This window comes from Apostichopus japonicus, chromosome 4, assembly GCF_037975245.1.
Source record: "Apostichopus japonicus isolate 1M-3 chromosome 4, ASM3797524v1, whole genome shotgun sequence".
NCBI lineage: Eukaryota > Metazoa > Echinodermata > Holothuroidea > Aspidochirotida > Stichopodidae > Apostichopus > Apostichopus japonicus.
In genome coordinates, this window is record NC_092564.1 from 23,998,135 (window position 1) to 24,022,769 (window position 24,635).

The 24,635-nt window shown below is 36.7% G+C and overlaps 1 protein-coding gene across 11 annotated transcripts in view; it reads left to right on the forward strand.

The window, feature by feature from the left end:
- LOC139966870 (unconventional myosin-Va-like) overlaps positions 1 to 24,635 on the forward strand; it is a 105,826-nt gene that overhangs the window by 58,623 nt on the left and 22,568 nt on the right. For 7 of the 11 annotated variants that reach the window (XM_071970311.1, XM_071970309.1, XM_071970312.1 and 4 more), the window contains exons 14-28: positions 453 to 581; positions 3,597 to 3,694; positions 4,657 to 4,743; positions 6,778 to 6,889; positions 7,644 to 7,855; positions 9,627 to 9,770; positions 10,078 to 10,240; positions 11,804 to 11,893; positions 13,116 to 13,340; positions 15,163 to 15,256; positions 15,785 to 15,948; positions 17,870 to 17,938; positions 19,972 to 20,094; positions 21,452 to 21,628; positions 24,055 to 24,264. In XM_071970311.1, the coding sequence (XP_071826412.1) occupies positions 453 to 581; positions 3,597 to 3,694; positions 4,657 to 4,743; positions 6,778 to 6,889; positions 7,644 to 7,855; positions 9,627 to 9,770; positions 10,078 to 10,240; positions 11,804 to 11,893; positions 13,116 to 13,340; positions 15,163 to 15,256; positions 15,785 to 15,948; positions 17,870 to 17,938; positions 19,972 to 20,094; positions 21,452 to 21,628; positions 24,055 to 24,264 (2,097 nt within the window). The remainder of the gene's footprint in view (positions 1 to 452; positions 582 to 3,596; positions 3,695 to 4,656; positions 4,744 to 6,777; positions 6,890 to 7,643; positions 7,856 to 9,626; positions 9,771 to 10,077; positions 10,241 to 11,803; positions 11,894 to 13,115; positions 13,341 to 15,162; positions 15,257 to 15,784; positions 15,949 to 17,869; positions 17,939 to 19,971; positions 20,095 to 21,451; positions 21,629 to 24,054; positions 24,265 to 24,635) is intronic. The other 4 variants (XM_071970317.1, XM_071970319.1, XM_071970320.1 and 1 more) reach the window with 2 other exon arrangements.

The window sequence follows — 24,635 nt, forward strand, 5'->3', positions numbered from 1 at the left end:
TACAAAATATGCTATAATGGAAGTGGAGGAACCAGAAGTAAGTAGAAACTTTCGACTCTGGACCCTTAACAAACAAAAAGAAAATTTCAAAAAATCACATAAGTACAGAGAGAGTAAAGAGATAAGGAAATACAGAGAAAAAATATAAAGAGGAAGCAAAGAAAGGTAAAAGCAAATCCATACAAAGAGACAATGTAGGAACTCAGCGTAGGTGGTTTGTACTATTATTTAAAAGGTAATGCTTGAGTTTTCTTTTAAATGAGTTAAGAGTATTTGAGTTTTTGATATCTTGATCAAATGAGTTCCAGAAATGTACACCAGTACTTCATACTTGGGTTTGACTTGCTGAAAAAGAAGGTATTTTTTTTTTCACCAAATACTAAATTTCCCTTCTATGCAATTCTATTTTCTTGTGTTTCATAATCTAAATGTGCTGTTTAATGTATTTGCAGTTTGAATTCGTTGCCAATCTGTTTCGAGATGCCGACGCCCCAAAGATAGACAAGAGGAAAGCGCCAGTCAGGTCTTTACCCGCACCGGTAAAGGGAAACAAAAGCTTCAAGAAATCTGTCGGAAGTCAGGTAGGCAAATTCTATCTTTTTTTCGGCAATTTTGTAATTAGAGAAGGGAGAATAGATCATGCCATTCTGAACTTTGACCTGGAGATATTAATATCCACAGAGCTAAAAATGCATGAAGTGTTGGATATTATATTCTGCAATATTTCATTTTGGAATTTCTGTCTGCGACGTTAGAGAGATAACTGTTTTCTGGTTAAATATTGTGCAAGAAATTGTACAGAATACTTGAAGTTATGGTTTTCATGACCAAGCTTTAGCTCTTGTTTTGTTTCTTCAAGTACTCTGAAGCAAGTCTCCCGACGGTTGAAGAAGGTTACACAAAATGAAGCCTTTTTTATTATATGGTAGTTTGGTGGTCAGGGAGAATATCACACTACTTGTAAAACATGTTAAGATGCAAAGTGTGTATCTTCAACATTCATTTTAGTTCAAGCACTGGCAATACTGTTTTCGTCTAGCACCCTCTTTAAATGGGGGTTGTAATCTGTTTACTTGATACTTCATTATACATGCTGGGAAGTATATAAAGACTGAATACTTTAGTATATAGGTGAGAAGGTTATAATAACTTGATACTCCATGGTATATAGTGGGAAGTATAATTTCATACTCCATGGTATATAGTGGGAATGTGTATACTAACTTGATACTCTATGGTATATAGGTGAGAAGGGTATAATAACTTGATACTCCATGGTATATAGTGGGAAGTAAAATAATTTCATACTCCATGGTATATAGTGGGAATGTGTATACTAACTTGATACTCTATGGTATATAGTGGGAATGTGTATAATAACTTGATACTCCATGGTATATAGGTGAGAAGGGTATAGGAACTTGATACTCCATGGTATATAGTGGGAATGTGTATATTAAATAACTTGATACTCCATGGTATATAGCGAGAAGGTTATAATAACTTGATACTCCATGGTATATAGTGAGAAGGTTATAATAACTTGATACTCCATGGTATATAGTGGGAATGTGTATAATAACTTGATACTCCATGGTATATAGTGGGAATGTGTATAATAACTTGATACTCCATGGTTTTTAGGTGAGAAGGGTAAATAACTTGATACTCCAAGGTATATAGTTGGAAGTATAATAATTTCATACTCCATGGTATATAGTGGGAATGTGTATACTAACTTGATACTCCATGGTTTTTAGGTGAGAAGGGTAAAATAACTTGATACTCCAAGGTATATAGTGGGAATGTGTATAATAACTTGATACTCCATGGTTTATACGTGAGAAGGGTATAATAACTTGATACTCCATGGTATATAGTGGGAATGTGTATAGGAACTTGATACGCCATGGTATATAGTGGGAAGTGTATAATAATTTCATATTTTATTTTATAGTTTATATAAAACTTGATACTTCATTATACTTGGTAGGGAGTTGTATGATAGCTTCACACTTCATCATACATGGAAGCAAGTGTATAACAATAATAATTTAATATAGTCATGTTTTATGAAATAGACTCAAGAAGCTTTTATAGAAACAAGCAAGGGACACAAATTGTATGTCATTCCTATCGGTAATACAAATAAAACCAAATCTCAAGCCTGCAAACTACTTATAGGTAGGTATTTACCAAGCAATGACTAATGTTTTATTAGGCTGGTTCAAAATACCATTCTTGACTCCAGTCAGATTAACTTAACAAAGCCACTTCAAAGAAAGAAGGCCACGTTACTACTTCACAATGTGACATCCTTCTGCGCCTGTTTTGTCCCTTAGCTGTATTGTTTGCATTCTGCTCGCTTGCACCTTCGTTATTTATGTACTATATACAGTTATTGGTAATGGAAGGGGGTGGGGGGGGGAGCTACTGGAGTGTGAATCACCTTTGTATACTGTATAGGAGATGCTTGCCTTTACCTTGACTGACTTTATTGACATTTTAACCACAAGCAGAAATATTGACTTGAAAATTTGCTAACCAAGATATATATGTGCTTTGTGAGGTACTGAAATGTACTGTACAGAACTGCATTGTATTGTTGTGACTGGTATGCTTTGGTGAGTAGGGAAAACAGTACAACGTGTATAACGTATTGGTATGTACTTAACTTTGTCATGGTTTATTGTGGTACGACACAACATATGACAATATGGCATGGCATTACAACATGACATTTCATATTACAACATGACATAACATATTACAACATGACATAATATATAACATGTTTTTAACATATTACAACATAATGTAACATATTGCAACATGACATAATATGTAACCATCGTAGAATATTGTTGTGAACTGATGTAATGTGGAGCGATATCGTACTTGGGTATTAATACATTTTAGTGATTGTGAAGCCCGGTCAAAACTTACCTTTAATTTAAAACTTACCTTTAAGTAGGATGATTATCTGAAAATGTTATATCTCAAGATGTGCTATTGTAGGGGAGGTGGTGGGGGGGGGGCGGGGCTGATTGGGACTGTTTGGAAGAGGAAGTTGGAAAAATGGGAGAAGAGTGGTTCAAGTTGTACCTGAGCAAAGGTTGAAGACATGGTGCACGCAGCTTATGTAATATTTGCCCCATATGCATTATGTTTCATCAGTATTGTTCTGCAATTATCAAGCACAATGGCATTCAAAATTAACCAGTGTACGATTTCCAAAACCTTATGCTTTCTAAGTTTATCAACTTAAAAGATTTGGAGGTATCTGTACATATCATTTGCCCTACTAATTGTGTATTCAAATTGAGAGTTCAAATTGAGAGTCCTCACTTATAATCACAGGAGTGAGCTGATCCCCATAAGAGGGGGGGGAGGGGGAGGATACCGGTGGGGCAGGGTGATATATATATTCCTCATCTTCATTCCTGCTCTAGCGATATTCCATTCAGCAGGTCCGCAAGAGATTTGTATGTTTGACGTCCAGCATTTGCTCGCTCTTTGTGATAATTTGAAAATTGTTCAGAATTTTTCCTGTACATTTACGCATTTCATTTTTGTATCCTTCCCCCTTCCTTCAGTTCCGGGACTCTTTAGGATACCTGATGCAAAAGCTGAACTCGACGACTCCTCACTACGTTCGCTGCATCAAACCAAATGACTTGAAACAGCCATTCACGTAAGCCCGTCCTATCTGAACTTTCTAAGAGAGAAAAACCACATTATTTATAGTTACAGTAGCTTAAATTCAGAGTTGTATGTATGGCTTATATAGTGAAGAGCATTAATGGAAAGGGATTACAAGGTATAACATAAATTGGGTTCTGTCCTTATTCACAACATTAAATTTACATGAATAGAAGTTGTTATTTTTTCATCGTTTTCATTCACAAAATGTTTCAAATGCCCGCAAAATTGACACCAACTCCAGAGATATATAAGATTTATAAGATTGAATTAATTCTTTGGTTAACTTCAATTCAATAGAGTTACCGTACCTCTAGACTTTTAGAAGATCTTTTTTGTGGATAATTTATACTCGTAAAACTTGGAAATGTATTAGATGAGCAGTTTTATTCTGATCGTGAAGATTTTATCACTCTATGTTAGCAAAACTTCCAGGTTGTATTAACATATGGCAATATTTATCATTCCTTGTTTATAATATCTTAGTATAGGTTGGTTTACGCATTCATCCGTACCAAATTTGTGTCATTTATCTCGGCATTGTTTTTTGTGTGTGTTCATTTTAAAATATATTTTATCTGTTAAGTCTCACTCTAATGTTTTGTTTATTAATTTGTCCTTATAATTTGTCCTTTGTTATCTTTGTCTTCTTTTACTTTGTATTTTCCTGTTTGATATTTTCTAATTTAATTTCCTTTTCCTATTTTTATTATTATTATCATTATTATTATTATAATTATTATTATTATTATTATTATTATAATTATTATTAGTATTAGTATTATTATGATAATTATATCTATTACTATTATTATTATTACAATGTTTTTTCGTTTCTATGTACAAGTCTGTTCTATATTAACTATAGATAGTTCTGGCTTTATATCAAGCTACCCTCAGGTTTAGGAACATAAATAATTGATTAATTACATATCGCACTGTTCCCTTTCACAGTTTTGAATCTAAAAGAGCGGTTGAGCAGCTTCGAGCCTGCGGTGTTTTAGAAACGATTCGTATCAGTGCAGCTGGATATCCGTCAAGGTCAGTGACTCATTCTAAACAGCTGGGTTTATTCATAACATAATGTTGCTATTGTCATGTAAATGAATGAACACAAATACATTGTTAATCTGTTACATCAGTGTAACAACAGATGTTTGAAATCTCAAGAATGTCAGATAATTTAAAAAAAAAATAAATATGTTGTAGCTTTTTGAGTGATTCTGGCATGGAATTTTATTAGAGTTGTATAAGATTATTATTTAAGATCAACCAATATGTTCCATTTATTAGATCAGTGAAGTTAAAGAGTTAAGTTTGGAAGTATTTGAGGTGTAAATCAAGTAGACATAGTAATGACATGTTGAGTTGTTAAATGAGTCGGTGTACGCACAGCATGATCTCTTATTTGCATAATATATACGTTAGTGGCTCATGTGGACACTATTAATATCCTTTGCCCCTGTAACATAAGTTGTTAGCTCATGGAGACACTATGTATAACCATGACCCCTGTTTTAGTTGCATTAGGTGATAGCTAATGTGGGCACTTTATCATCCCAATATCCCTCTCCTGTGATACGTAAGTTGTTAGCTCATGTGGACACTATGTAGTACTATTACCCCTGCAGTAGCTACATTAGGAGATAGCTAATGTTGGCACTTTATCATCCCAATATCCCTCTGCTGCGATACATTAGTTGTTAGCTCATGTAGACACTATGTATTACAGTTTAATTTCATAGATTAAGAAAACGTTCATGAGTACATTTTCTCATCTCATTGTATCTCTTCTATGATGTATAAGTTGATAGCTCAGTTGGACAATAACTGATCCGTCTTTCCCTCGCTGTCAAACATAACAATATAAAGCATGTTGTGAGTAAGTGACCAACCTGGCATAACAATATAAAGCATGTCGTCAGTAAGTGACCCACCCAGCATAACAAATATAAAGCATGTGGTCAGTAAGTGACCGACCCTGCCCGGACATAGCCGACTCTAGAGACGCACTCCTGTTGAGTTCTGTCGTTGATTCACTCTGTCACCAATTTATTACATCCTGTTGCCAGTTTATGTCACTCTAAGGCTAGTAACAAGAGTAAGACAATATGACAGGTGTGCAATGGGAGTCTTTGTAACAGAAGAGAGTGAGATAGGGAGAGCAATGGTTTTATGACTACCCCTACCACCAGATGTCATTTGTCATAGCTCACAAGAAAGAGGAAAAAGCAGAAAGGCTTAGTCATGTAATAAATTGGCATAACTCTTGTTTACAGTGGTTGAAGTTTTCAATATTTTTTCATTTTTTTCTTGATTCTCTGTTACCTATAATAAAATGGATTTCTCATTATAGACACACTATGGGGATTTCTTCTTTTGAATAGGTTTTCAAGCTCTAGCACTAGTACTATGAAAAATAAGAAAGTGCTATTTAAATATGATAATTTTGTGGGGGAAGGGGGGGAGGGGCATTCATTTTAATGTGCAGACTTATGTAATGTGCTCCTGATGTGACACTACTCTTGCTTGAAACCATTTCATTTCTTTGAACATGTCATTTATTTGTTAATAAACTGTCGAATTGTTCAGTTATCTCCACCTCCTCCACTTACCCCCACCCCATCATCATTTTCTGAAGTTTACATATGTTACTATGCAGTTTGTGATAATGTGAACACTTCTGTAGTATCCCTGTTTCTTCCCACGATGCATCTAAGGATGGGAAGTTACTGTGTTGTTATTGCTTGGGTGGTTTTCCTTCCTTCAGGTCTGAAGCTCTCTATGTTGTTGACCAATATAAGCAGTAGTAAATAACGGTAGCATCCTGGATATTTATTGGTGCTATGTCAGTCTCTTATTAAGCAATTACCTGAGCCCTTGATTGATCTGCAGGGTGTTGGTTGTTGATCACATGTGTCATAGGCTGTGTTGTAGGGGTCACTCTGATTGTGGGGAATCATGTACAGTTAGCAGGAAGTGTATTCCCTGGTGGGTCTCAGCGAGAGACCTCTCGATACCCATAATAGAGGGAGAGTAATAAAGTGTGTTTTACGTTTTAAATCTTTTTCACAGATGGACCTATACAGAATTCTTCACCCGGTATCGAGTATTGATGCAAAAGAACCACATAAACAAGAACAATATCAGAGGATCCAGCGAGAAAACTCTCCATGCACTCATCCCAGTTAGTATGATTCCTCTCAGTCAATCCAACTTCTATTAAGGTCTTGTATTTTCTCCCTTTGGTCGATTCTGATAGAAACTGTGACAACAGTTGCAATGAAATCTAACATCGAGATGAGTTTGCGTTCAAGCCCTCGTAAACTAAAGTGGGAGAAGGTTTTGCACTCAAGCCCTTGTCAGCTTAAATGAACGTTGATAAATGAAATGCTGCTTCATATGATTAGCTGCCATTTTTTTTAATGTTAAACAAAATGTGGCAGTACAGAAAATTATAAACTACAATATTGATAACAATAATTCAATAGTACTGGGAACACTATATATGTTATTCTTAGTACTGGGAACACTATATGTTATTTCATAGTACTTTAAACCCTGTATATTGTTCATAGTGCTTGAAATATTGTTCATACTACTTGAAGAACTATTTGGCATTCATATTACTTGAAGGGTTCTATGGTGATCATATCATATGTATGGTGTTTACATAGCTATAAGCATTATGTGGTGCTTTAGGTGCCTAATATCACAGTGTGTGTTGTTTGCACGATGATGTAAACAGTGTTATAAGATGTAAATAGTGTTAAATATGGCTGAGTGTTTGACTTGGATGTATTACAAGAGGCATAACTCATCAGAAGTATCTTCTTCGTCTACGTATCCAAATATCAGTAACCGATGCATGTTCTTTGGCTACATATCCATATATCAGTAACCGATGCACGTCATTATCTCTTGCAACTTTGCGTCTGCAGGATCCCGACAAGTACCAGTTCGGTAAGACCAAGATCTTTTTCCGAGCCGGGCAAGTGGCCTACATGGAGAAACTGAGGGCGGATAAACTCCACGCAGCGTGCGTGTTGATGCAGAAGACGGTCCGTGGGTGGGTGCAGTGGAAGAAGTATCAACGGACAAGAAAAGCGATCATTTTACTGCAGAAATACACCAGAGGATTCTTGGCTAGAAAGTAAGGAATATACATCATAGAATAATTAATTAGTGTATTTATGCTGAATTGTGCTCTTCAAGGAGACACAGACCCAACCATCATTTTTGGCTAATATGACAGAGATCTTTGTGAAGACCAATTCCCACTAAGATCTGGGAACCTTTCCTTTCTTTTCTCTTTGGTTTACTTTTCATATTTTCAGAGTAGAACGTTAACAGTGTTGACATTGAAACCAAATGCCATTGTTAGATCATATTAAGAGGGTTCAATATTTTTGCTTAAGTATTTGCAAAATCCATCTCCATTACAGAAAATAGTCTGGAATAAAATGAAGGAGAATATAACATATTGAAGCAAAATATGGCTCTAGGATGTCATATTTAAACTTGATCAGGTCTTCAGCCTTGTGTGTGAATTAAACAAAAAATTAAATAAGTGATGTCCCCTAAATGGAATAAGTGTATCGTTAGCTGTATAGGAAAGTCCTTCAAGGCAGTTATCTCTATCAAATAATGATGGTTTTGTTGGTGTCTCCTTTAGCGGTTGAAGTTCATCCTGTCCACTTTGCAGCATCCTTCATGAAAGTCTCTCCACCAATGTTAGTTACATCTTCAAGATAAATCCAATCTATGTACTCTGTCTTTATTGAAGGTATAGCTAGCCCTAACCTGCCTTCATCACGGTTTCTCATTGAAACATGTTCTTTGTGCTATTACCATCATCCACACCGTCCTCCTGTCCTCACCTAGCATTACCTTCATATCACCCCATTATGAATGATTATCTTCATTACATAGCCCCTCTCAGTGTCCACACTGTATTACTATCGTATGCACGCTCTCTTATACTAGCTAGTTGTCAATTTACCCCCCGCCCCCCTCACCACAAATCTTACCCCTACATCATGTTGACCAGGACACTGCATGTGTCACTAAAATCTCAAGAGGGTTTGTGACATATTAAGACTTGGCATAACTGTCATTCTTACATCTTATCCTGACACCCAGTTCTATTTAAAATGCTAAAAATACATGCGATGTGTAACATAGGTGGGTTCACAATTTATAATCCTTTAATGGAAAAAAAGGCCTTTAAACGGATTACTGTTTGGGTATGTAGGTTGGATGAACTATTAAAATCCTTTTAGGAAATTGGACTATAATTGCTGTCCCTTTGATCTTAAATGTACACATTGCAACACATAAAGACTGCTTCTAAATGCATTATTCATATGATATCATTCACTACATTCACCTGTTTAATTGTTTTAATCATTGTGTTTATTCTGTGGGAGTTTTCCTTTGAAGTGTTTTTACTTTAGACACAAATCTGTGAATTTGGCGGGTGGTAAAGTTCATCACTTTATTCAAATATCAACTTTGGTGAATAGAGTTTGATTTAGTTAAATATTAGACTAGGTTTTAGTTGCATCCATTTTGTGCTGTAGATCATGTAGGACCTAGATTAATTATTGAGTAGTACATTTTGAAAACTAGCCTTTTTTCGCTTGAGGTGTGAAGCCTCTCCTGTGACATTCATCGCAATGAACTGGCAATAAATTTCACCTGATTAACATATTAGAATCAGGACAAGCCATGCTGAGACTAACTATGAATTTATTGCGACTGTTTGGATGCAAAGGAATGACTCAATCGAATTTTTCAAAGAATATAAGTTTTGTAAATTAATTGAGAATTTCTGAACGGTTTTCAGAGGGAACCAGATTCTGTAGAAGGTAACTTTAGGAGGTTTTGAAACTTAAACAATGATCACTTTTTCTAATTTTTAGGCTGACGAAATTCTTGCGAGCTACGAAGGCTGCTATATGTATACAGAAGGCATGGCGACGCTACAAAGCCCGCAAGGCCTACCTGAGAATCAGGAACTCAGTCCTAACCATCCAGTCGTACTACAGAGGGCTGGTTGGAAGAAGGTGAGAGATTACATTTTGAAAGACTCCATATAGTAGGCCCGTCAAATTTAAATTGCTGTCAGTATTAAATTTTGAGATAATTAAAGAAGGTAACAAGCTTCCTTCCTCCCTGATGATATTATTTCCTGCCCGAGGTTGAAAAGAACAGAATTGATGCTGAGGCAACGGTTGTGTACTAGTTTATCAAATTAGAATGGAATCATACCTGTGTGTGAAAGATAGCAATCTAAATATGGACCAATAAAATGTGATACTTCAATTTAATTTCTTTCTCTTTCCACCCAAAAATAACCAACAAAAAACCCAGACATTTCCAAGAAGAGTTGCAGTTACAGAAGGCCTTAATCATTCAAAAGTACTTCCGAGGATGGAACGCTAAGGCGAGGTATCATCGAACCCGTAGGTCGATAATTCTCCTCCAGTGTTGCGTGAGAAGGATGAGAGCCAAGAAGGAACTAAAGCAACTCAAGGTAAGAGAGAATTGCTTCTTTGATATTTTACCAGGAAGGGTTGTTTCTAATTAATAGCAGAAACAAAGACCCCATTAATCAGCATTATGGTAGCTTGGTTGATGTAATGGGGTGTGATGGGGTGTAATGGGGATCTGGAGCAGAGAGAATGAGAGGTGCTATACTAGCTAAACGTAAGGATAAAGCGCAGGATGAGTACCATAAGTACCTGAAGTAGTGTAGAAGTTCCATAATGGCTTCCTAGAAAAGGGGTGAGGTTGCATGGGGTGGTGGGGGGGGAGGGCATTGAGGATGGGAAGTGGGAGTGGTTACTTACAAAGTTTTATGGCAAGGGATGAGTGTCTAGAATGAAGTAGAACAAGCTAACATAGTGCAGAAATGTCATAACGGTCTTGTAGGGGGAGGTGGGATGGGGAGAGTATGGGGGTGTGTGTAGGGAATCGGATCGGAAGTGAGAGATTTTTTACAAAGGGGAAGGATGAGTGCCAAGAAGGGAGTAAAACTACTCCAAAATAGTGGAAAAGTTTCCTATGATGAGCTTTTACAGGAGAGGTAACAGAGGTAGGAAATGCAGAGTAAGAGGGGCTAGGATTTGGGGATTAGGAAGGGCTACTTACAAATCATAGGATTAGGAAGAGGGTGGTGGGGAGTGAGTGTCAATTCATCAAGGTAGTATAACTGTTCCTTAGGTTGGGGTTTCAGGAGACAGTGAAGGTGAGTGGGAAATAATAATGAGAATGGCATGGGATACATCGAAAGCTTTAGGTTATGGGGAAGGAATAAAAGTTACTGACAACAGATTTGTGAGGGGATGTTGATAAAGATTTCCATCCTTTTTTTATATTAAATTTAAATACCCATAACAGTGATGTTCATTATATTGATTGGTCAAATTTCATTTCAAAAAAATAAATTCAAAGCTGGATTCTTTCCATGCTATTTGAATGTGATTAATGCTAATCAGAAAAAAAATGTATGTTCAACGAACTGTTGAGAAGAGAATCCAAATTCATTTGTTTATTTATGTTTAATCTTCTCGTTTGCTGAAGAAATTTAGCAGGTGTGAAAATAGTGTGCTAAGTGGAAAAAAGACTCTTTATATGTGAGATCTCAGGTAGTTCATTTCTTTAATGGGTTTGAGTTATCAGTAGCCAGGAGGTGAGCATGGTAGGTGATGGGGTGGGGGATTGGGGGTGGGGAATGGGGGATGGGGGTGAGTGAAAGGAAATTCTTAGATATAGCAAAAAGATGAGGACTGAGAAAGAATCAAATGCCCTTAGGGTATTATTAATATTCCTTCAAAAACTGGGTGAAAAACTCTTGAATAGGCAGAAACATTAGAAACCCATTTTATTACCATAAGTAATTTGTGGTTGAGTGTTGTTTCATACTTTGGGGGGGGGGGATGGAGATGCTGGAGGTGGGGAGGGTGGTGGAGATACTGGAATGAGGTTAAAAGGCAGGGAAGGGGAGGGCTGATTACTTAAAGAGTTTAAGGGATTGTTCAATATATCAAAATGTTATGTTACATTATTATTCCATCGCTGTTTCCTTTTCTTACAGATTGAGGCTCGCTCAGTGGAACACTTTAAGACGCTCAATGTCGGAATGGAAAACAAGATTGTGTCCTTACAGCAGAAGGTTGATTTATTGGTGAGTGATCAAAAGCATAAAACGGTTGGGTGTGTCTGTCAACATGCTGCCATCTTGTCACACCTCACATACACTTGTATTAATAAGTAATCTTGTAAGGGTGTGTCACAAAGAATGTTTAACATCTTTAAGAAAGTTTGTGTTTATCCAAAACAAATATCACCACTGATACCATACCTGCAGCAGTGTTATGACAATTGTATCTAGGACTAACCTGATTTGCATATAGTTATCTGGGCTGAAAATGTTGACTCTCATCGAGTGGTTAGGCTAATGTCCAACTGAGTACATCTCTATAGTACACTTGTCACTGGAGTTAGAAAGTACTAAATCTGCTGGGAAATTCTTGAAGGAGATGAAACTCATACTGTTTAGCAAGAAGCTGAGTGTCACTATAGGCGGTAAGATTGTGTCCCTGCTGTATATCTTTACCTCAGATACCACTAGGCTAGCAAGTGAAATTATTTCTACCTCAGATAACACTAGGTTCAACATGTGAATTTATTACTTGTCTTTGTATAAATGCTTCATCTAATTTTATGAAAAAAAGGAGTTTTACCTATTTACATTGCATATTTGACTAATATAATGGCAAATGGGATAAAACAAAACTGTGTTAATAGAAAAGAGATTCATAATTTCTGATTGTAGTGATAGTGACATGTACAAACTTAGCGGTGCAACAAAAAGGGACGAAGGAAGATCAAGGAATGAAAGAATGGTGGGCTTTATTCAGATTCTCTTCCCAACCAATAAACATGGAAACTTTTTCCATGTCTCTTGGGTTGGTTCTACGTCATAGATGTGTAGGATTGTGTAGGATTTGTTCTAAAAACATCAAAAGTTTCTACCAATCAAATTCTAACAGTAACGAAGTAGGTTTGAGTCCTGACTAGAGTTGATAACTGTCTGGCTTTTTTCTTCTTTGTATTCTTTGTAAGTGCTGCCACTTATTGGTGCATTTAGTTATTACTTATATGTCTGTGATTCTTGGTGGTAAAAGTTGAGTAGCAAGTAAAAAGGCTCAATTTCTGGCTTAAAATCGGAAGCTCGTCTATCGTTCAATATTTCAAAAATTATTGCATTTGAATGTTCACATTACCCTTACTTTCTTTCTGTTAACACTTTTATGATTTCTAGTGCATTGGATTTTAAAGTCTACCCGAAAGCCACAAATAAAATGAATGACATAAAAACTGTTTTTTTTTTGGCCACCTCCCAGAATAAACAACAAATCCAACATCAACAGGACCAAGCGGTGATCATAAACCTGAAGGCCGACCTTCAAGAATACGACAAACTTAAGCATTCGTTGGAGACGAACAGCAACAAGGTAGTAAGCTTGGAGGATGAACTGACGAAGCTGAGGAGAGAGTTAGCGGAAGCTCTGAAGGACAAAGCTACCCTGGAAGAGGAGCTTGCCAAAGAAAGGAATGCCAAAGAAGAGGTAGAGTTTAACCGTCAGAAAACATTCACGCTTATTTTACGTCAAAAATTTAGAGATGGGGTTTTTCTAATCCCAGCGGTGATGACTTTTTCTTTCAGATAATTTGGTTGTTATTTTAGTAGTCTGACTTTTTCTAGAAAGGTTTGTCCAAATGGTAGACTAGAATTGTCGACAAGGGTATTGGACGGTGAGTTAACTTGTGGTATTTATAAACTGTTTGTTAATAATATTTCCTTTTTTATATAGCGCTTTATACCAGCAATAGGTCTCAAAGCGCTTTACATACGTTATATTACCCCTGGTCAATGATAACCTGTCCCAGAGACTATCCCTCCAGTCGGCAGCAGTTATATACTGCGCCCAATGACAAGTAACCTCACAGGTACCCATTTAACCCCTGGTTGGAGAGAGGCAAGTGAGATAAAGCATCTTGCCCAAAGACACAACGTAATGAACTAGGCAGGAATCGAACCAGCAATCCTTGGCTCACAAGGCTGACGCCTTAGCTAATTGGCCACCACGCTCTCACTAATCTGCCCTCCGCAAAAAAGGATCATCCAAGGTATTTAGAGGTATAAGAGCATTTGACACATATAAATACTAGCCTTGCAGAATCAGACTCATGACTATTACAGGGAAGATTTGAGATGTCTGAATCTACTTGGCTATTCAGAATAATTTGCATATCTGATAAATAGATACCAAAATGTTTTGTTAATTATAAGGTTCCTGTGGAGGGTGTCGTTCTGTTCAAAATTTTTGTCTTGCCAGTTCACTTTGTCATTTGTGCTAGCACAATCTGTTCAGGTTAACATCGGAGACTTAAATTCTCACGCGATCTTCCTGGACAAAATTTTTTTCACTGTGCTTCAAAAGCCACATGAGGGACTATTTTGATTAGTTGATACCTGTGGTTAGTCAACATAGTATGTTTACAGTGGAGTTAACCATGATAGTTTCCACTTGACGAGGGAGACAATTAAGTACTTCCTTTGTTTGAAGTATAATTAGTATTCTAATTAATGAACAACAGAGATGCCTAAATTCTCTGTTTTGGATATTTCTTCGTGGTAATAGGCGAGATTATCTGAAGATTATTTGTAGGTCTGTTTCCGGTTATAGTTGCTCTCAATATAAGTAACACACTGAGTTCGGTGATATTTGAAAACAGTCGTACCGGTCAGTTGTTTGCACTTTATAAATTCTAACAAATCAAGTCGTAGCTAATACAGGCATACTGCCGATCTTGCCGTCAATGACATACTTTAAACTGCAATGTACAGTGAAGGTTGTAGCAGAACATAGACACAATATGACATGCCTGGATTGGAGGGACTGGCCTAAGGCTATGTAGAACTATTCTCAGGGTGATCTGTTGGCAGGAAAACGGGAAGAGAGTATGATTGATTGATTCTAGTATGATCTGCTAGGAGGCAAGCAGAGATCTGGGATCTGTCTGAAGGGAGGCACAGATATATAAACTGTTTGAGGGCAGTGTGTTGTGGAGAATACATACCGTTGGTCTTAAGTGTGTTCTGATGTTAGATAGACAGGGAGAGAGAGCTACTATGTGTTATTATAAAAATAAAATAAAACTGTTAGCAAACTGCTTATCCACTAGAGAGCCTGTGTAAGAGAATGTGTAAAAGTAAGTTGGCTTGATGTTTCGATCCTAGCAGGATCTTCTTCAAAGGCTAAATGACAAGTAACAGTGTAAATGTGTTATTATCAGTAGGAAGTCAAGCACAAAACTGTTTGTAGTGTGATCTATAGCTTTAGTCTAATGTGTATTTATATCTATTTCTATATTTTCTCATCTCAGGCTGTTCAGCTGCTACAAGAAGAAAGTTCTAAGCTGGCAGGAGACTTGAAGGAGAGGGAGAACCAATTGAAGGAATTAGAGGAAGACATTGAAGGTATGATGGTGGATCTGGGAGGCGTGGGGGGGGGGGGAGGGATGGGGGTTGGGTCTAGGAATGGCAATGTAATATGGTTATACATACAATTTGCTATGTGGTAGAAGATGTAAAACCAGTAACAGTTCATTGAACAGTTCTGTTTTTTGAAGCATTCATAATGGTGCTATCAATATTGAATTTACTAGTGTTGCACTTGAGTAGATTGTGACAATACCAATAGCTAGTTAAGCTCAAATTGATGTTAGCCTTCCCAACTCCTCTTACCCCCTTCCCCCTCCCCCCTCAAAAAAAAAAACATTTGGTTGAAGTTTTTTTGTTAGGTTTTAAGTTTTCTAGATGGTCCAATTCTGAAGTATTGATACAACTTTACGACTTTTGTTTTAAAAGTTGTCTGTACCACACACGGTTAGAATTCTCTTCCTAGAATAGGAAATAATTTCTATATCCTCATAAATGAGTCATACTTGAAAGTGAGAGTACTTGAAACCTATTAACTGAGGTTGTTATTATTCTTATTCACGGTAGCACGGATTGTATCAGAAAGAGAAACTACAGAGAAGAGGTTACTGGCAGATATCATTCAAGAACGTGCTCAGCATCAGAAGCTGTTACAGGATTATAACAGACTAGAGCAAAGACATGAAAACATCAAAGAAGACATGCTAGCACTGCAGAATACAAGTATTACTGTAAGTACAAACAACACTCCATAGCGTTACTGTAATTGTGTAGAAACCAGTACAGTATTCTAGTATTACTGTAAGTACAAACAACACTCGATGGCGTTACTGTAATTGTGTAGAAACCAGTACAGTATTCTAGTATTACTGTAAGTACAAACAACACTCTGTAGTGTTACTGTAATTGTGTAGAAACCAGTACAGTATTCTAGTATTACTGTAAGTACAAACAACACTCCATAGCGTTACTGTAATTGTGTAGAATCCAGTACAGTATTTTGGTATTACTGTCAGTACAAACAACACTCCATAGTGTTATAATAGTGTAGAAACCAGTACAGTATACTAGTATTATTGTAAATACAAACTACACTCCATAAGTGTTAACGTAATAGTGTTGAAACCAGTACAGTATTGTAGTATTACTGTAAGTACAAACAACACTCCATAGCGTTACTGTAATTGTGTAGAAACCAGTACAGTATTCTAGTATTACTGTAAGTACAAACAACACTCTATAGTGTTACTGTAATTGTGTAGAAACCAGTACAGTATTCTAGTATTACTGTAAGTACAAACAACACTCCATGGCGTTACTGTAATTGTGTAGAAACCAGTACAGTATTCTAGTATTACTGTAAGTACAAACAACACTCGATAGTGTTACTGTAATTGTGTAGAAACCAGTACACTATTCTACTATTACTGTAAGTACAAACAACACTCCATAGCGTTACCGTAATTGTGTAGAATCCAGAACAGTATTTTGGTATTACTGTCAGTACAAACAACACTCCATAGCGTTACTGTAATAGTGTTGAAACCAGTACAGTATTGTAGTATTACTGTAAGTACAAACAACACTCCATAGTGTTACCGTAATAGTGTTGAAACCAGTACAGTATTGTAGTATTACTGTCAATACAAACAACACTCCATAGCGTTACCGTAATAGTGTTGAAACCAGTACAGTATACTAGTATTATTGTAATTACAAACTACACTCCATAAGTTTTACCATGATTGTGTAAAAACCAGTACAGTATTCTGGTATTACTGTAAGTACAAACAACACTCCATAGTGTTACCGTAATAGTGTTGAAACCAGTACAGTATTGTAGTATTACTGTCAATACAAACAACACTCCATAGCGTTACCGTAATAGTGTTGAAACCAGTACAGTATTATAGTATTACTGTAAGTACAAACAACACTCCATAGTGACAGTGTTACTGTAATAGTGTAGAAACCAGTACAGTATTCTATAGTATTACTGTAAGTACAAACAACACTCCATAGAGTTACTGTAATAGTGTAGAAATCAGTACAGTATTCTAGTATCACTGTAAGTACATACAACACTCCATAGTGTTACTGTAATAGTGTAGAAACCAGTACAGTATACTAGTATTATTGTAATTACAAACTACACTCCATAAGTTTTACCATGATTGTGTAAAAACCAGTACAGTATTCTGGTATTACTGTAAGTAAACCATAAATCTTTGTAATGTGAGTAGTGGTGTGTGTATCGACAGAACACTATGACATACAATGTTACTGTAAGTACAAACAACACTCCATTTGTTACTGTCAATATGTGAAAAAGACTATAGCATTCTAGTATACCTGTAATTAATACACAAACCTGTATAATGTGGGTGGTATTACATGTATGGATAAGACTTTGTTACTTTAAGCAACAAAAAAACAGTATTAACTGTATAGCACACCATTGAAATACTGTATGAAGTAATACACAAATGTACACAATGTGAGTAGTAGTTTGTACATATGGACATTGAAGTGTTTCTGAAGTGTAAAGAAAACACTACTTTTTTCAGTTAAGAAATGGATTTGACTAAGAATGGAGATTTTCATCCTGTACTCTTAATAACTGTAACTACTGTAACTATTTTTCTATTACAGCGTGCCAAAATGAACAATTTAAATGAATCAGTTACAGAAAATGTATCTGGTTTCAATCCTGAATTTGAGGTAATTTGTATGTTAAGCCACCAAAGTGTACTCAGCATACTAACATGGCAATTATATCCCACAGTCTAGCTGACTGGAGCCATTGATTTCATCATACAATATGATAATGTATATGTTGAGTTACAACACACTATTCCATGTACTAACACATCATTTGCACAGCACGGTATTGCCATAGTGATAATGAAGGTCGTTGGGGAGAGAGACAAGAATATCTTTAAAAAATGGTTATCTTCTTGTCATCCTTTGCATTTTCCAAGTGTTCTTAGTGACTTTTCTTTGGTGTGGGGATTGTGGGTGTTGGACAATCACCCCCACCCCCCCCCCCCCCTCCCCCCTGTTTCACCTGTCATTGCCTACCCAATCCTGGTTGTAGATCATTTGTGTGGTATCTGTATTATGTACTTCTTTGATGTTAGTTTCATTTGGCCAGGTTTCCATGTTTAGTAATAATAATCTATCTGATCACTTCCACTTCCTCTTACATACATGTGTGCCTTGCTGTTTCATTATAATTACCTCATGTATTGGGTGTTGATATTCCCTCATCCTCCCGTGCTATTGGAGATGGCGTTGTTCCCTCTATGCATGCAGCTCCATTAAACTTACAACACTTTCATTAATATGCTAGAATCTTGTATCTTGAGTGCTGTGAACATAGTGATTAATTGTCTTCCAAATGTTTCTTAATGGTGAGAAACTGAATAAGTTGGTTGAGTCCTTCAATGGAATGATTGCTCAAAATGGCAATTACATGTGTACAGTGTGATGATAACTTTGCTTATATTTATGAGTTATAATATAGATGTAAATATCTCATGTAAACATGTTCCTTTTCAAAGCAAGTATAAACTCTTAAAGGCTCATTCTGCATTCTACTAAAAACCCAAACCAACTAATCCCTACCTCTACACTTCATTTTCATATTTTTGTGTAGTTAGTTTATGACACAATCATGAGGATGTGTACTCTTTTGCCATCATTTTGGACCATTTCGCAGAGAACTAGAGAATCAAATCCGTCATTTCAAAATATTAATACGGCACATGTGAGAGCAAAATGCATCGGCCCTAATATTGATAAACACAAAACAATCCAGGCTACGCATTGAACACTCACAACCGGACTGCCAGCGAAGATCTTATAACTTGACCGTATATGTTAACTGTGTCCTTTAAATGGCTAATGCTATCCGGGGAAAGCTTATTTGAGAGAGAGGGAGAGCGCCCTCAGTAATGGTGCTAGGAGGACATTATGTTAATGGAATAGAACACACAGTCAATCACACAACCTTATGTAAACTTATAAATGGAAAAATCAACACAACTAACTGCCCATGCATGTCTCCAACTAATGTTTTGGATAAACAAAGTCGATGTTGAATTTGTCTTTCCCTCAAAGTCTGCGAATCGGCCAAAATTCTGGCAAAAAAGTACATCTTTCTGAATGTGTAACTATTTACTGTACAATAGTGTAAAAAAAGATTGTTTAGACCATTGAGATTGCATGCATAATAGGGCTTTAACCTCTGTATGTAACATATTAACTGCAGATGAACCAAGGCCTTGTATAATATGTAAATGATTAGGTTAGTAGTTAGCCGCTTGTGTGCTGTTGGCTTGTGTGTGCGGTTAGCTTGCGTGCGGTTAGCTTGCGTGCGGTTAGCTCACAACAACTACTTGGTGGTTAATGAACCACTATGTAATGTTGCATTGCTTATGATAGTGAATTGTATGGAACATTGATCACGTGAGTGAATTTGTATGTAGTAATGCCCTGTATTAAACATGTGTGGAAAAAATTGCAATGGAATTGCAAAACTCATATGCATTGAAACAATCTATAGTTGTATTTAGGTAAAAAAAACTCCTTTTTTGTTTATAGAATCTGTGTATTTAATGCTGCAAAAAGTTTAAAATGTTATATGTGACAGTAGATTCATGTGCAATTTTATGGACTGTCAAAAGAAAAGCTGTAGAATGGATATGTAGTTTGTTAATTAACGGATGTTTATATCTTTGTCTTTGTTTCAGTATAACGGTCACAGACCAGTGGCTGCTCCTCGTCATTCCCGCAATGACAGCAACGAAGGGTCCGAATCAGGATACGGCACTTTACCAAAGTCAGATAACGAGAATATCGACTCGGAAAATGAGGTGAGAGAGGGCACCGGTTCTTTTAAATGCTCTGTGAATGTTAAATATCCAAAACCTTGGAAAACGGTCAGGTAAAAATCTCTTTGGAAAACAAAAGCTAACTATGTAGGCTACCAGGCATGATGGAATAGGGGTCTACGATGTTACCAGGGACACTATTCCATCCGTTGTGGACCTCCACACATTCACTATGGGTTCAGGATCTCTGTGCTCCCTAATTCCTATCCCCTCTGCCCTGCAGGTTGCACAACTCAAGGGTCATGGGTCAAGGGTCATGACCCCCAACTGATAGACATGCCAATGTACCATTGTGTGTGTTAGAATCCAAAAGGAATATTGGTGGGAAAATAGTGTGGTGCAAAATTGGTTCTCTCACGATTTGGTTGGTACCCTTCGTCATCGCCCCCCCTCCCCTCCCCCTCCCCCTCCCCCTCCCACCCATGCCTAAGCATTTCCTGTTAAGTCAGAGATGTAACTCTAAATGATGAAGTTGAGGAAATAAAAAGTGTGAACCAAACTGAAAATAAAGAACTTTGCAAGATTTAATCTATCTTAGATCCTGTGTGTTTTTAGTCGTTACTTTCTTTGGTCATTTGTACCACAAGACCCAAGTCATGCTGCGGAACTCCCTCTGTCTGTCCAATCTTCAGTCGTTTTAACGGTTAATTAGATAACCCTTCCAGACAAAGAACTGAAAGACAATGAACTCTGTAATTAACTAAACACCGACCTTTCCGATGCCAAAGGTCGCTAGGAATAGCTTTCACTTTGCTCTCATCAATTCGTGTCTCATTAACTTCAACAAACTGAAAGCAACCAATTAAAACGAAGGAGGCAAGGAACTAATTAAATTAACGGTTCAATCATCTAGGAATCGAATGAGGAAGGAAACATTCCGGGATGTTCATGTTTGGACATTAATATGCTCTTATTTTGATACGTCTTTGTGAGAGTTTGTGACAGTGTTTGGTTTAGAACCTTTGTGAGTCGATGTATATAAGTCTAGTATCATATCCTTTCCTCGTTACATGGTCTTCGGTGATTCACACGGCTATTAGAACTACAAATGACTGTTATCATTTCTGTGAAAGCCATTTACTGATGTTCACAGGGAATTCCCTTTCACATTTGGTCTGTGCTGTCAAAATTTGCTGTTTAAGGTCTAGAGGGTAAGTTAGCTCATAGAAGACTTGTGGTGAATTGATTTTTTATTTTCTACAGAAAGTGAGATCAATTAGATCGTTGAAAATTAATCGACCGATAGTAATAAGAAGAAACAAGAAGCAAAAGTGTTCGTTTAATATGTTTTGGTGTTTTTAGTTACATTTTCTTGTTCTTTTTTTTTTGTGTGTGGTAGGAACAAGGTGATTTGAGGAGCGGTATTGATATGGGCCTGCTCATCAAACTTCAGCAGAAAGTCAGAGATTTGGAGAAAGAGAAGAAACATCTACAGTTGAATCTAGACAAGAGGGAGATGGACGGAAGGACAAAAGTAGACATTATGGAGAACGAATTGGGAAACGTCAGTTTGGAGGTGAGTAACAGGCATCTTCTCCCCCTCCCCCTCCTTCCCTACTGCCCCCCCCTATACTGCTGTCAAGGTCATCTTAAGAGGATTGGACCATTTTCAAGTAAACTTTGGTTTCCCCTTCTGTAGCATCTCACTTCTGTTAAGGTATTCTTTACTATTGAGGTGGAAGAGATCGTCGGTCCAAACCAACCCTGAGCTTCACATACCTTTATTACATATCTGTGTTCACTTGTTTGATAACAGGCTTGCACAAGTAGTGAACAGTACTTTCATTACACACAGTATTATCAATGATGGTTCTTTGCATGGTAGCAAGCACATAGACTTCCTTGACAGGGATAGACTCGTCTCTTTGGTGCCCATGTTAAGGCAGATAGAAAAGTGTCCCAGGTTCCATGACCAAATTAAAAAAACACAACTAAAAAACACCCCAATAGACTTTCTGCTCAGAAAAATTCTACATTAATAGCTACCAAACATACCAGCCTTTTTTCATGTTCACCTACCATATGCATTCATTGCATATATTATTCCTGAATCATATCACGTCACAATGAAAACATTACAAAATTGCTTACATTCCTTATAATGTTTATCGTCTCAGGTTAATTGCCCTCAAAAGTTGCTTGTTAAGCAGAAAGCAGGAAATCAGGAAAATAAAAAACATCTTTGCTTCTCTGTTTCTGTCACGGTGTGACAGTTTTGACAAGATTGCAGTCAAAGATCCACGTCATACATTTTCCATTGAAGCCATTTTGAATATAAAACCCATTCAAATTAATTTTTGTTTAATTCCATCTTTTCAAAACATTCTTAGTTGAATAGGGAGATACAATCAATGTACCACCAGTTGAATTGAAACTTTGGGAAAGTGTATTGTAGCTTTAAAGCTATTGGATTTACCCTCATTTATATACCTTTGGGTGTTTTCTTCTTATATACCATCAGTTGAAATTACACTTTTAGAAAGTTGATTCTCCCAGCGTCACTGATCAGCTCAATGACTAGTCTACAACAATTTTACTAAATGTTTTCAGAATTGCTGTCCAAGTCTTGATTTTCAGTCGATAACATGGCATTGTCCTAGCATTTTCTAACCTCAAGATTACTAATTAAGAAGATAAGTAATGATGTTGTTTCAGTTTTGATAAACTTGCCCAGCCAGATAGTTTTGTCTAAATCAGTATTACATATTTAATTAGTCAAAATGAAAATGTGAAGAGCTTAAGCTAATAATATGAAAAATGAAAAAGTGAAAAAGATTTCATTTTCTATTCAGAATGCTGTTTTAATGCTTAATTCTCATATGGGAAAGATTCTCTGCATGTTTATTTGATGCAAATCCTTCTTCTTGCAGAAACTTCTATATATCCCTTCCTTTAATAAACAAATGCATTTTAAGCTGGAAATGAGCAAGTGAAGCCATTACCCTATAACCTGCCTGTGCACAAAGAGTTTTATTTGCTCTCTTTTGGTATCAAGCATCTAGTAGCCCACAATTTCCCCCCTCTCACTGTTATCTTCCAGATCCCCTCATGCCCCCCCTCACCCCTCTCCCACTTCCTCCTATGTTTTTAGTGTTCATAATGTAGGTGAATTAAAACTAAATTATAATGGCAAAACAATAGAACTCATCAGTCTTTTCAATTGTTATAAGTAATCAGAGAAATAACAGTGAATCTAAAAGGCCAACGTAGATTGACTCTAGTTAGACAGCTAGGTAAAATACAATGATTCGACACTTACTTGAAAATCAAAGTGAATAGGATTGTTGGAAAAGAGTTCTGCCAGTAAACTAGAATTGGATGTTCTGTTATCACTCCTGATTCCGAACACTGGATCATAAAGAGGTGAACATTAATGTTTGTGATCCCAGGCAGGTCAGCCACGTGTTGCAAATGAAAAATAAAAAAATTCTTAGATAGGATCAATTCAAAGATCAAAGGCTGGAAAATTAAAAACAAAAAATCTTAGATAGGCTCAATTCAAGATCAAAGGCTGCATTGAAATTCACAAAAATATTTCATTCAATTCAGCTGAAATTTATAACTGGAATGTTGGAACAGAAAATAACAGATAACGTACTGTCCTGTAGAAAACATATCACAGGCCCTTGAAACTAAAGTACTGTTCAAAAGCAAGGGAAATTATCTTGTTGTGTCATTGATTCTATCCTAGAAGGACTGAATCCATTGAGCAGAATAATCTTGTGGTCAAAGTCACATTCTGGTAAAAGGGAGGGGGTCTGATAAAAGGGTAGGGGAGGGGTGGGTGAAGGGGGGCTATTTATATAGCAGTATTAAAGAGAAAATTCCATATCATTTAATGATAGCTGGCTCGGTCGTGATTTTTTGGTTTTTGCGGATTTATCACCGAATAAAATGAAACAAGGTGGTAAAATAGATGATGGATTGTCTTTCTCTTAAAAGATGAAATCTTTGAAAGAAACCAACGACAGGCACAAAAGAGATCTTCACGATCTGCATCAGTCGTTGTCGGCCGGCAAATCAGACGACCACCCCATGAAAATACTGACGCAGCAAGTCAGTGTCTTGGGAGAAGAGAACGAGAAACATCGGCAAGAGATTGTCCGGCTTAAGACAAATCTGACCAACAGCCAAAGGAGATGGGACCTTCAGGTTAGTGGAAGGAATCAAAAGATGGATTTTGAAAAAAGAATTAAAACAAACTATTATCAAAGCTGTTTGGAATTTGTGGTAAATGTGACAGGGATTGGATGTGATTTATATATATTTGTAAAATTTGTTGATTAAATTTTCCTAGGAAAGCGTTCATTATCAATCAGTACCATCTCACTGAATGCTCTGTTTTCATAAAAACATTCATTGCCACCTCATTGGCTATCTTCATTTACCACAATATATATATATATATATATATATATATACATAACACACTGCTCAAAGCAGCTAGTCATATCTGAGGCGTATTGTCACTCCACACACCACTATACACGAGTGCAAAAAATATGTGATTAGTGTATTGTGTC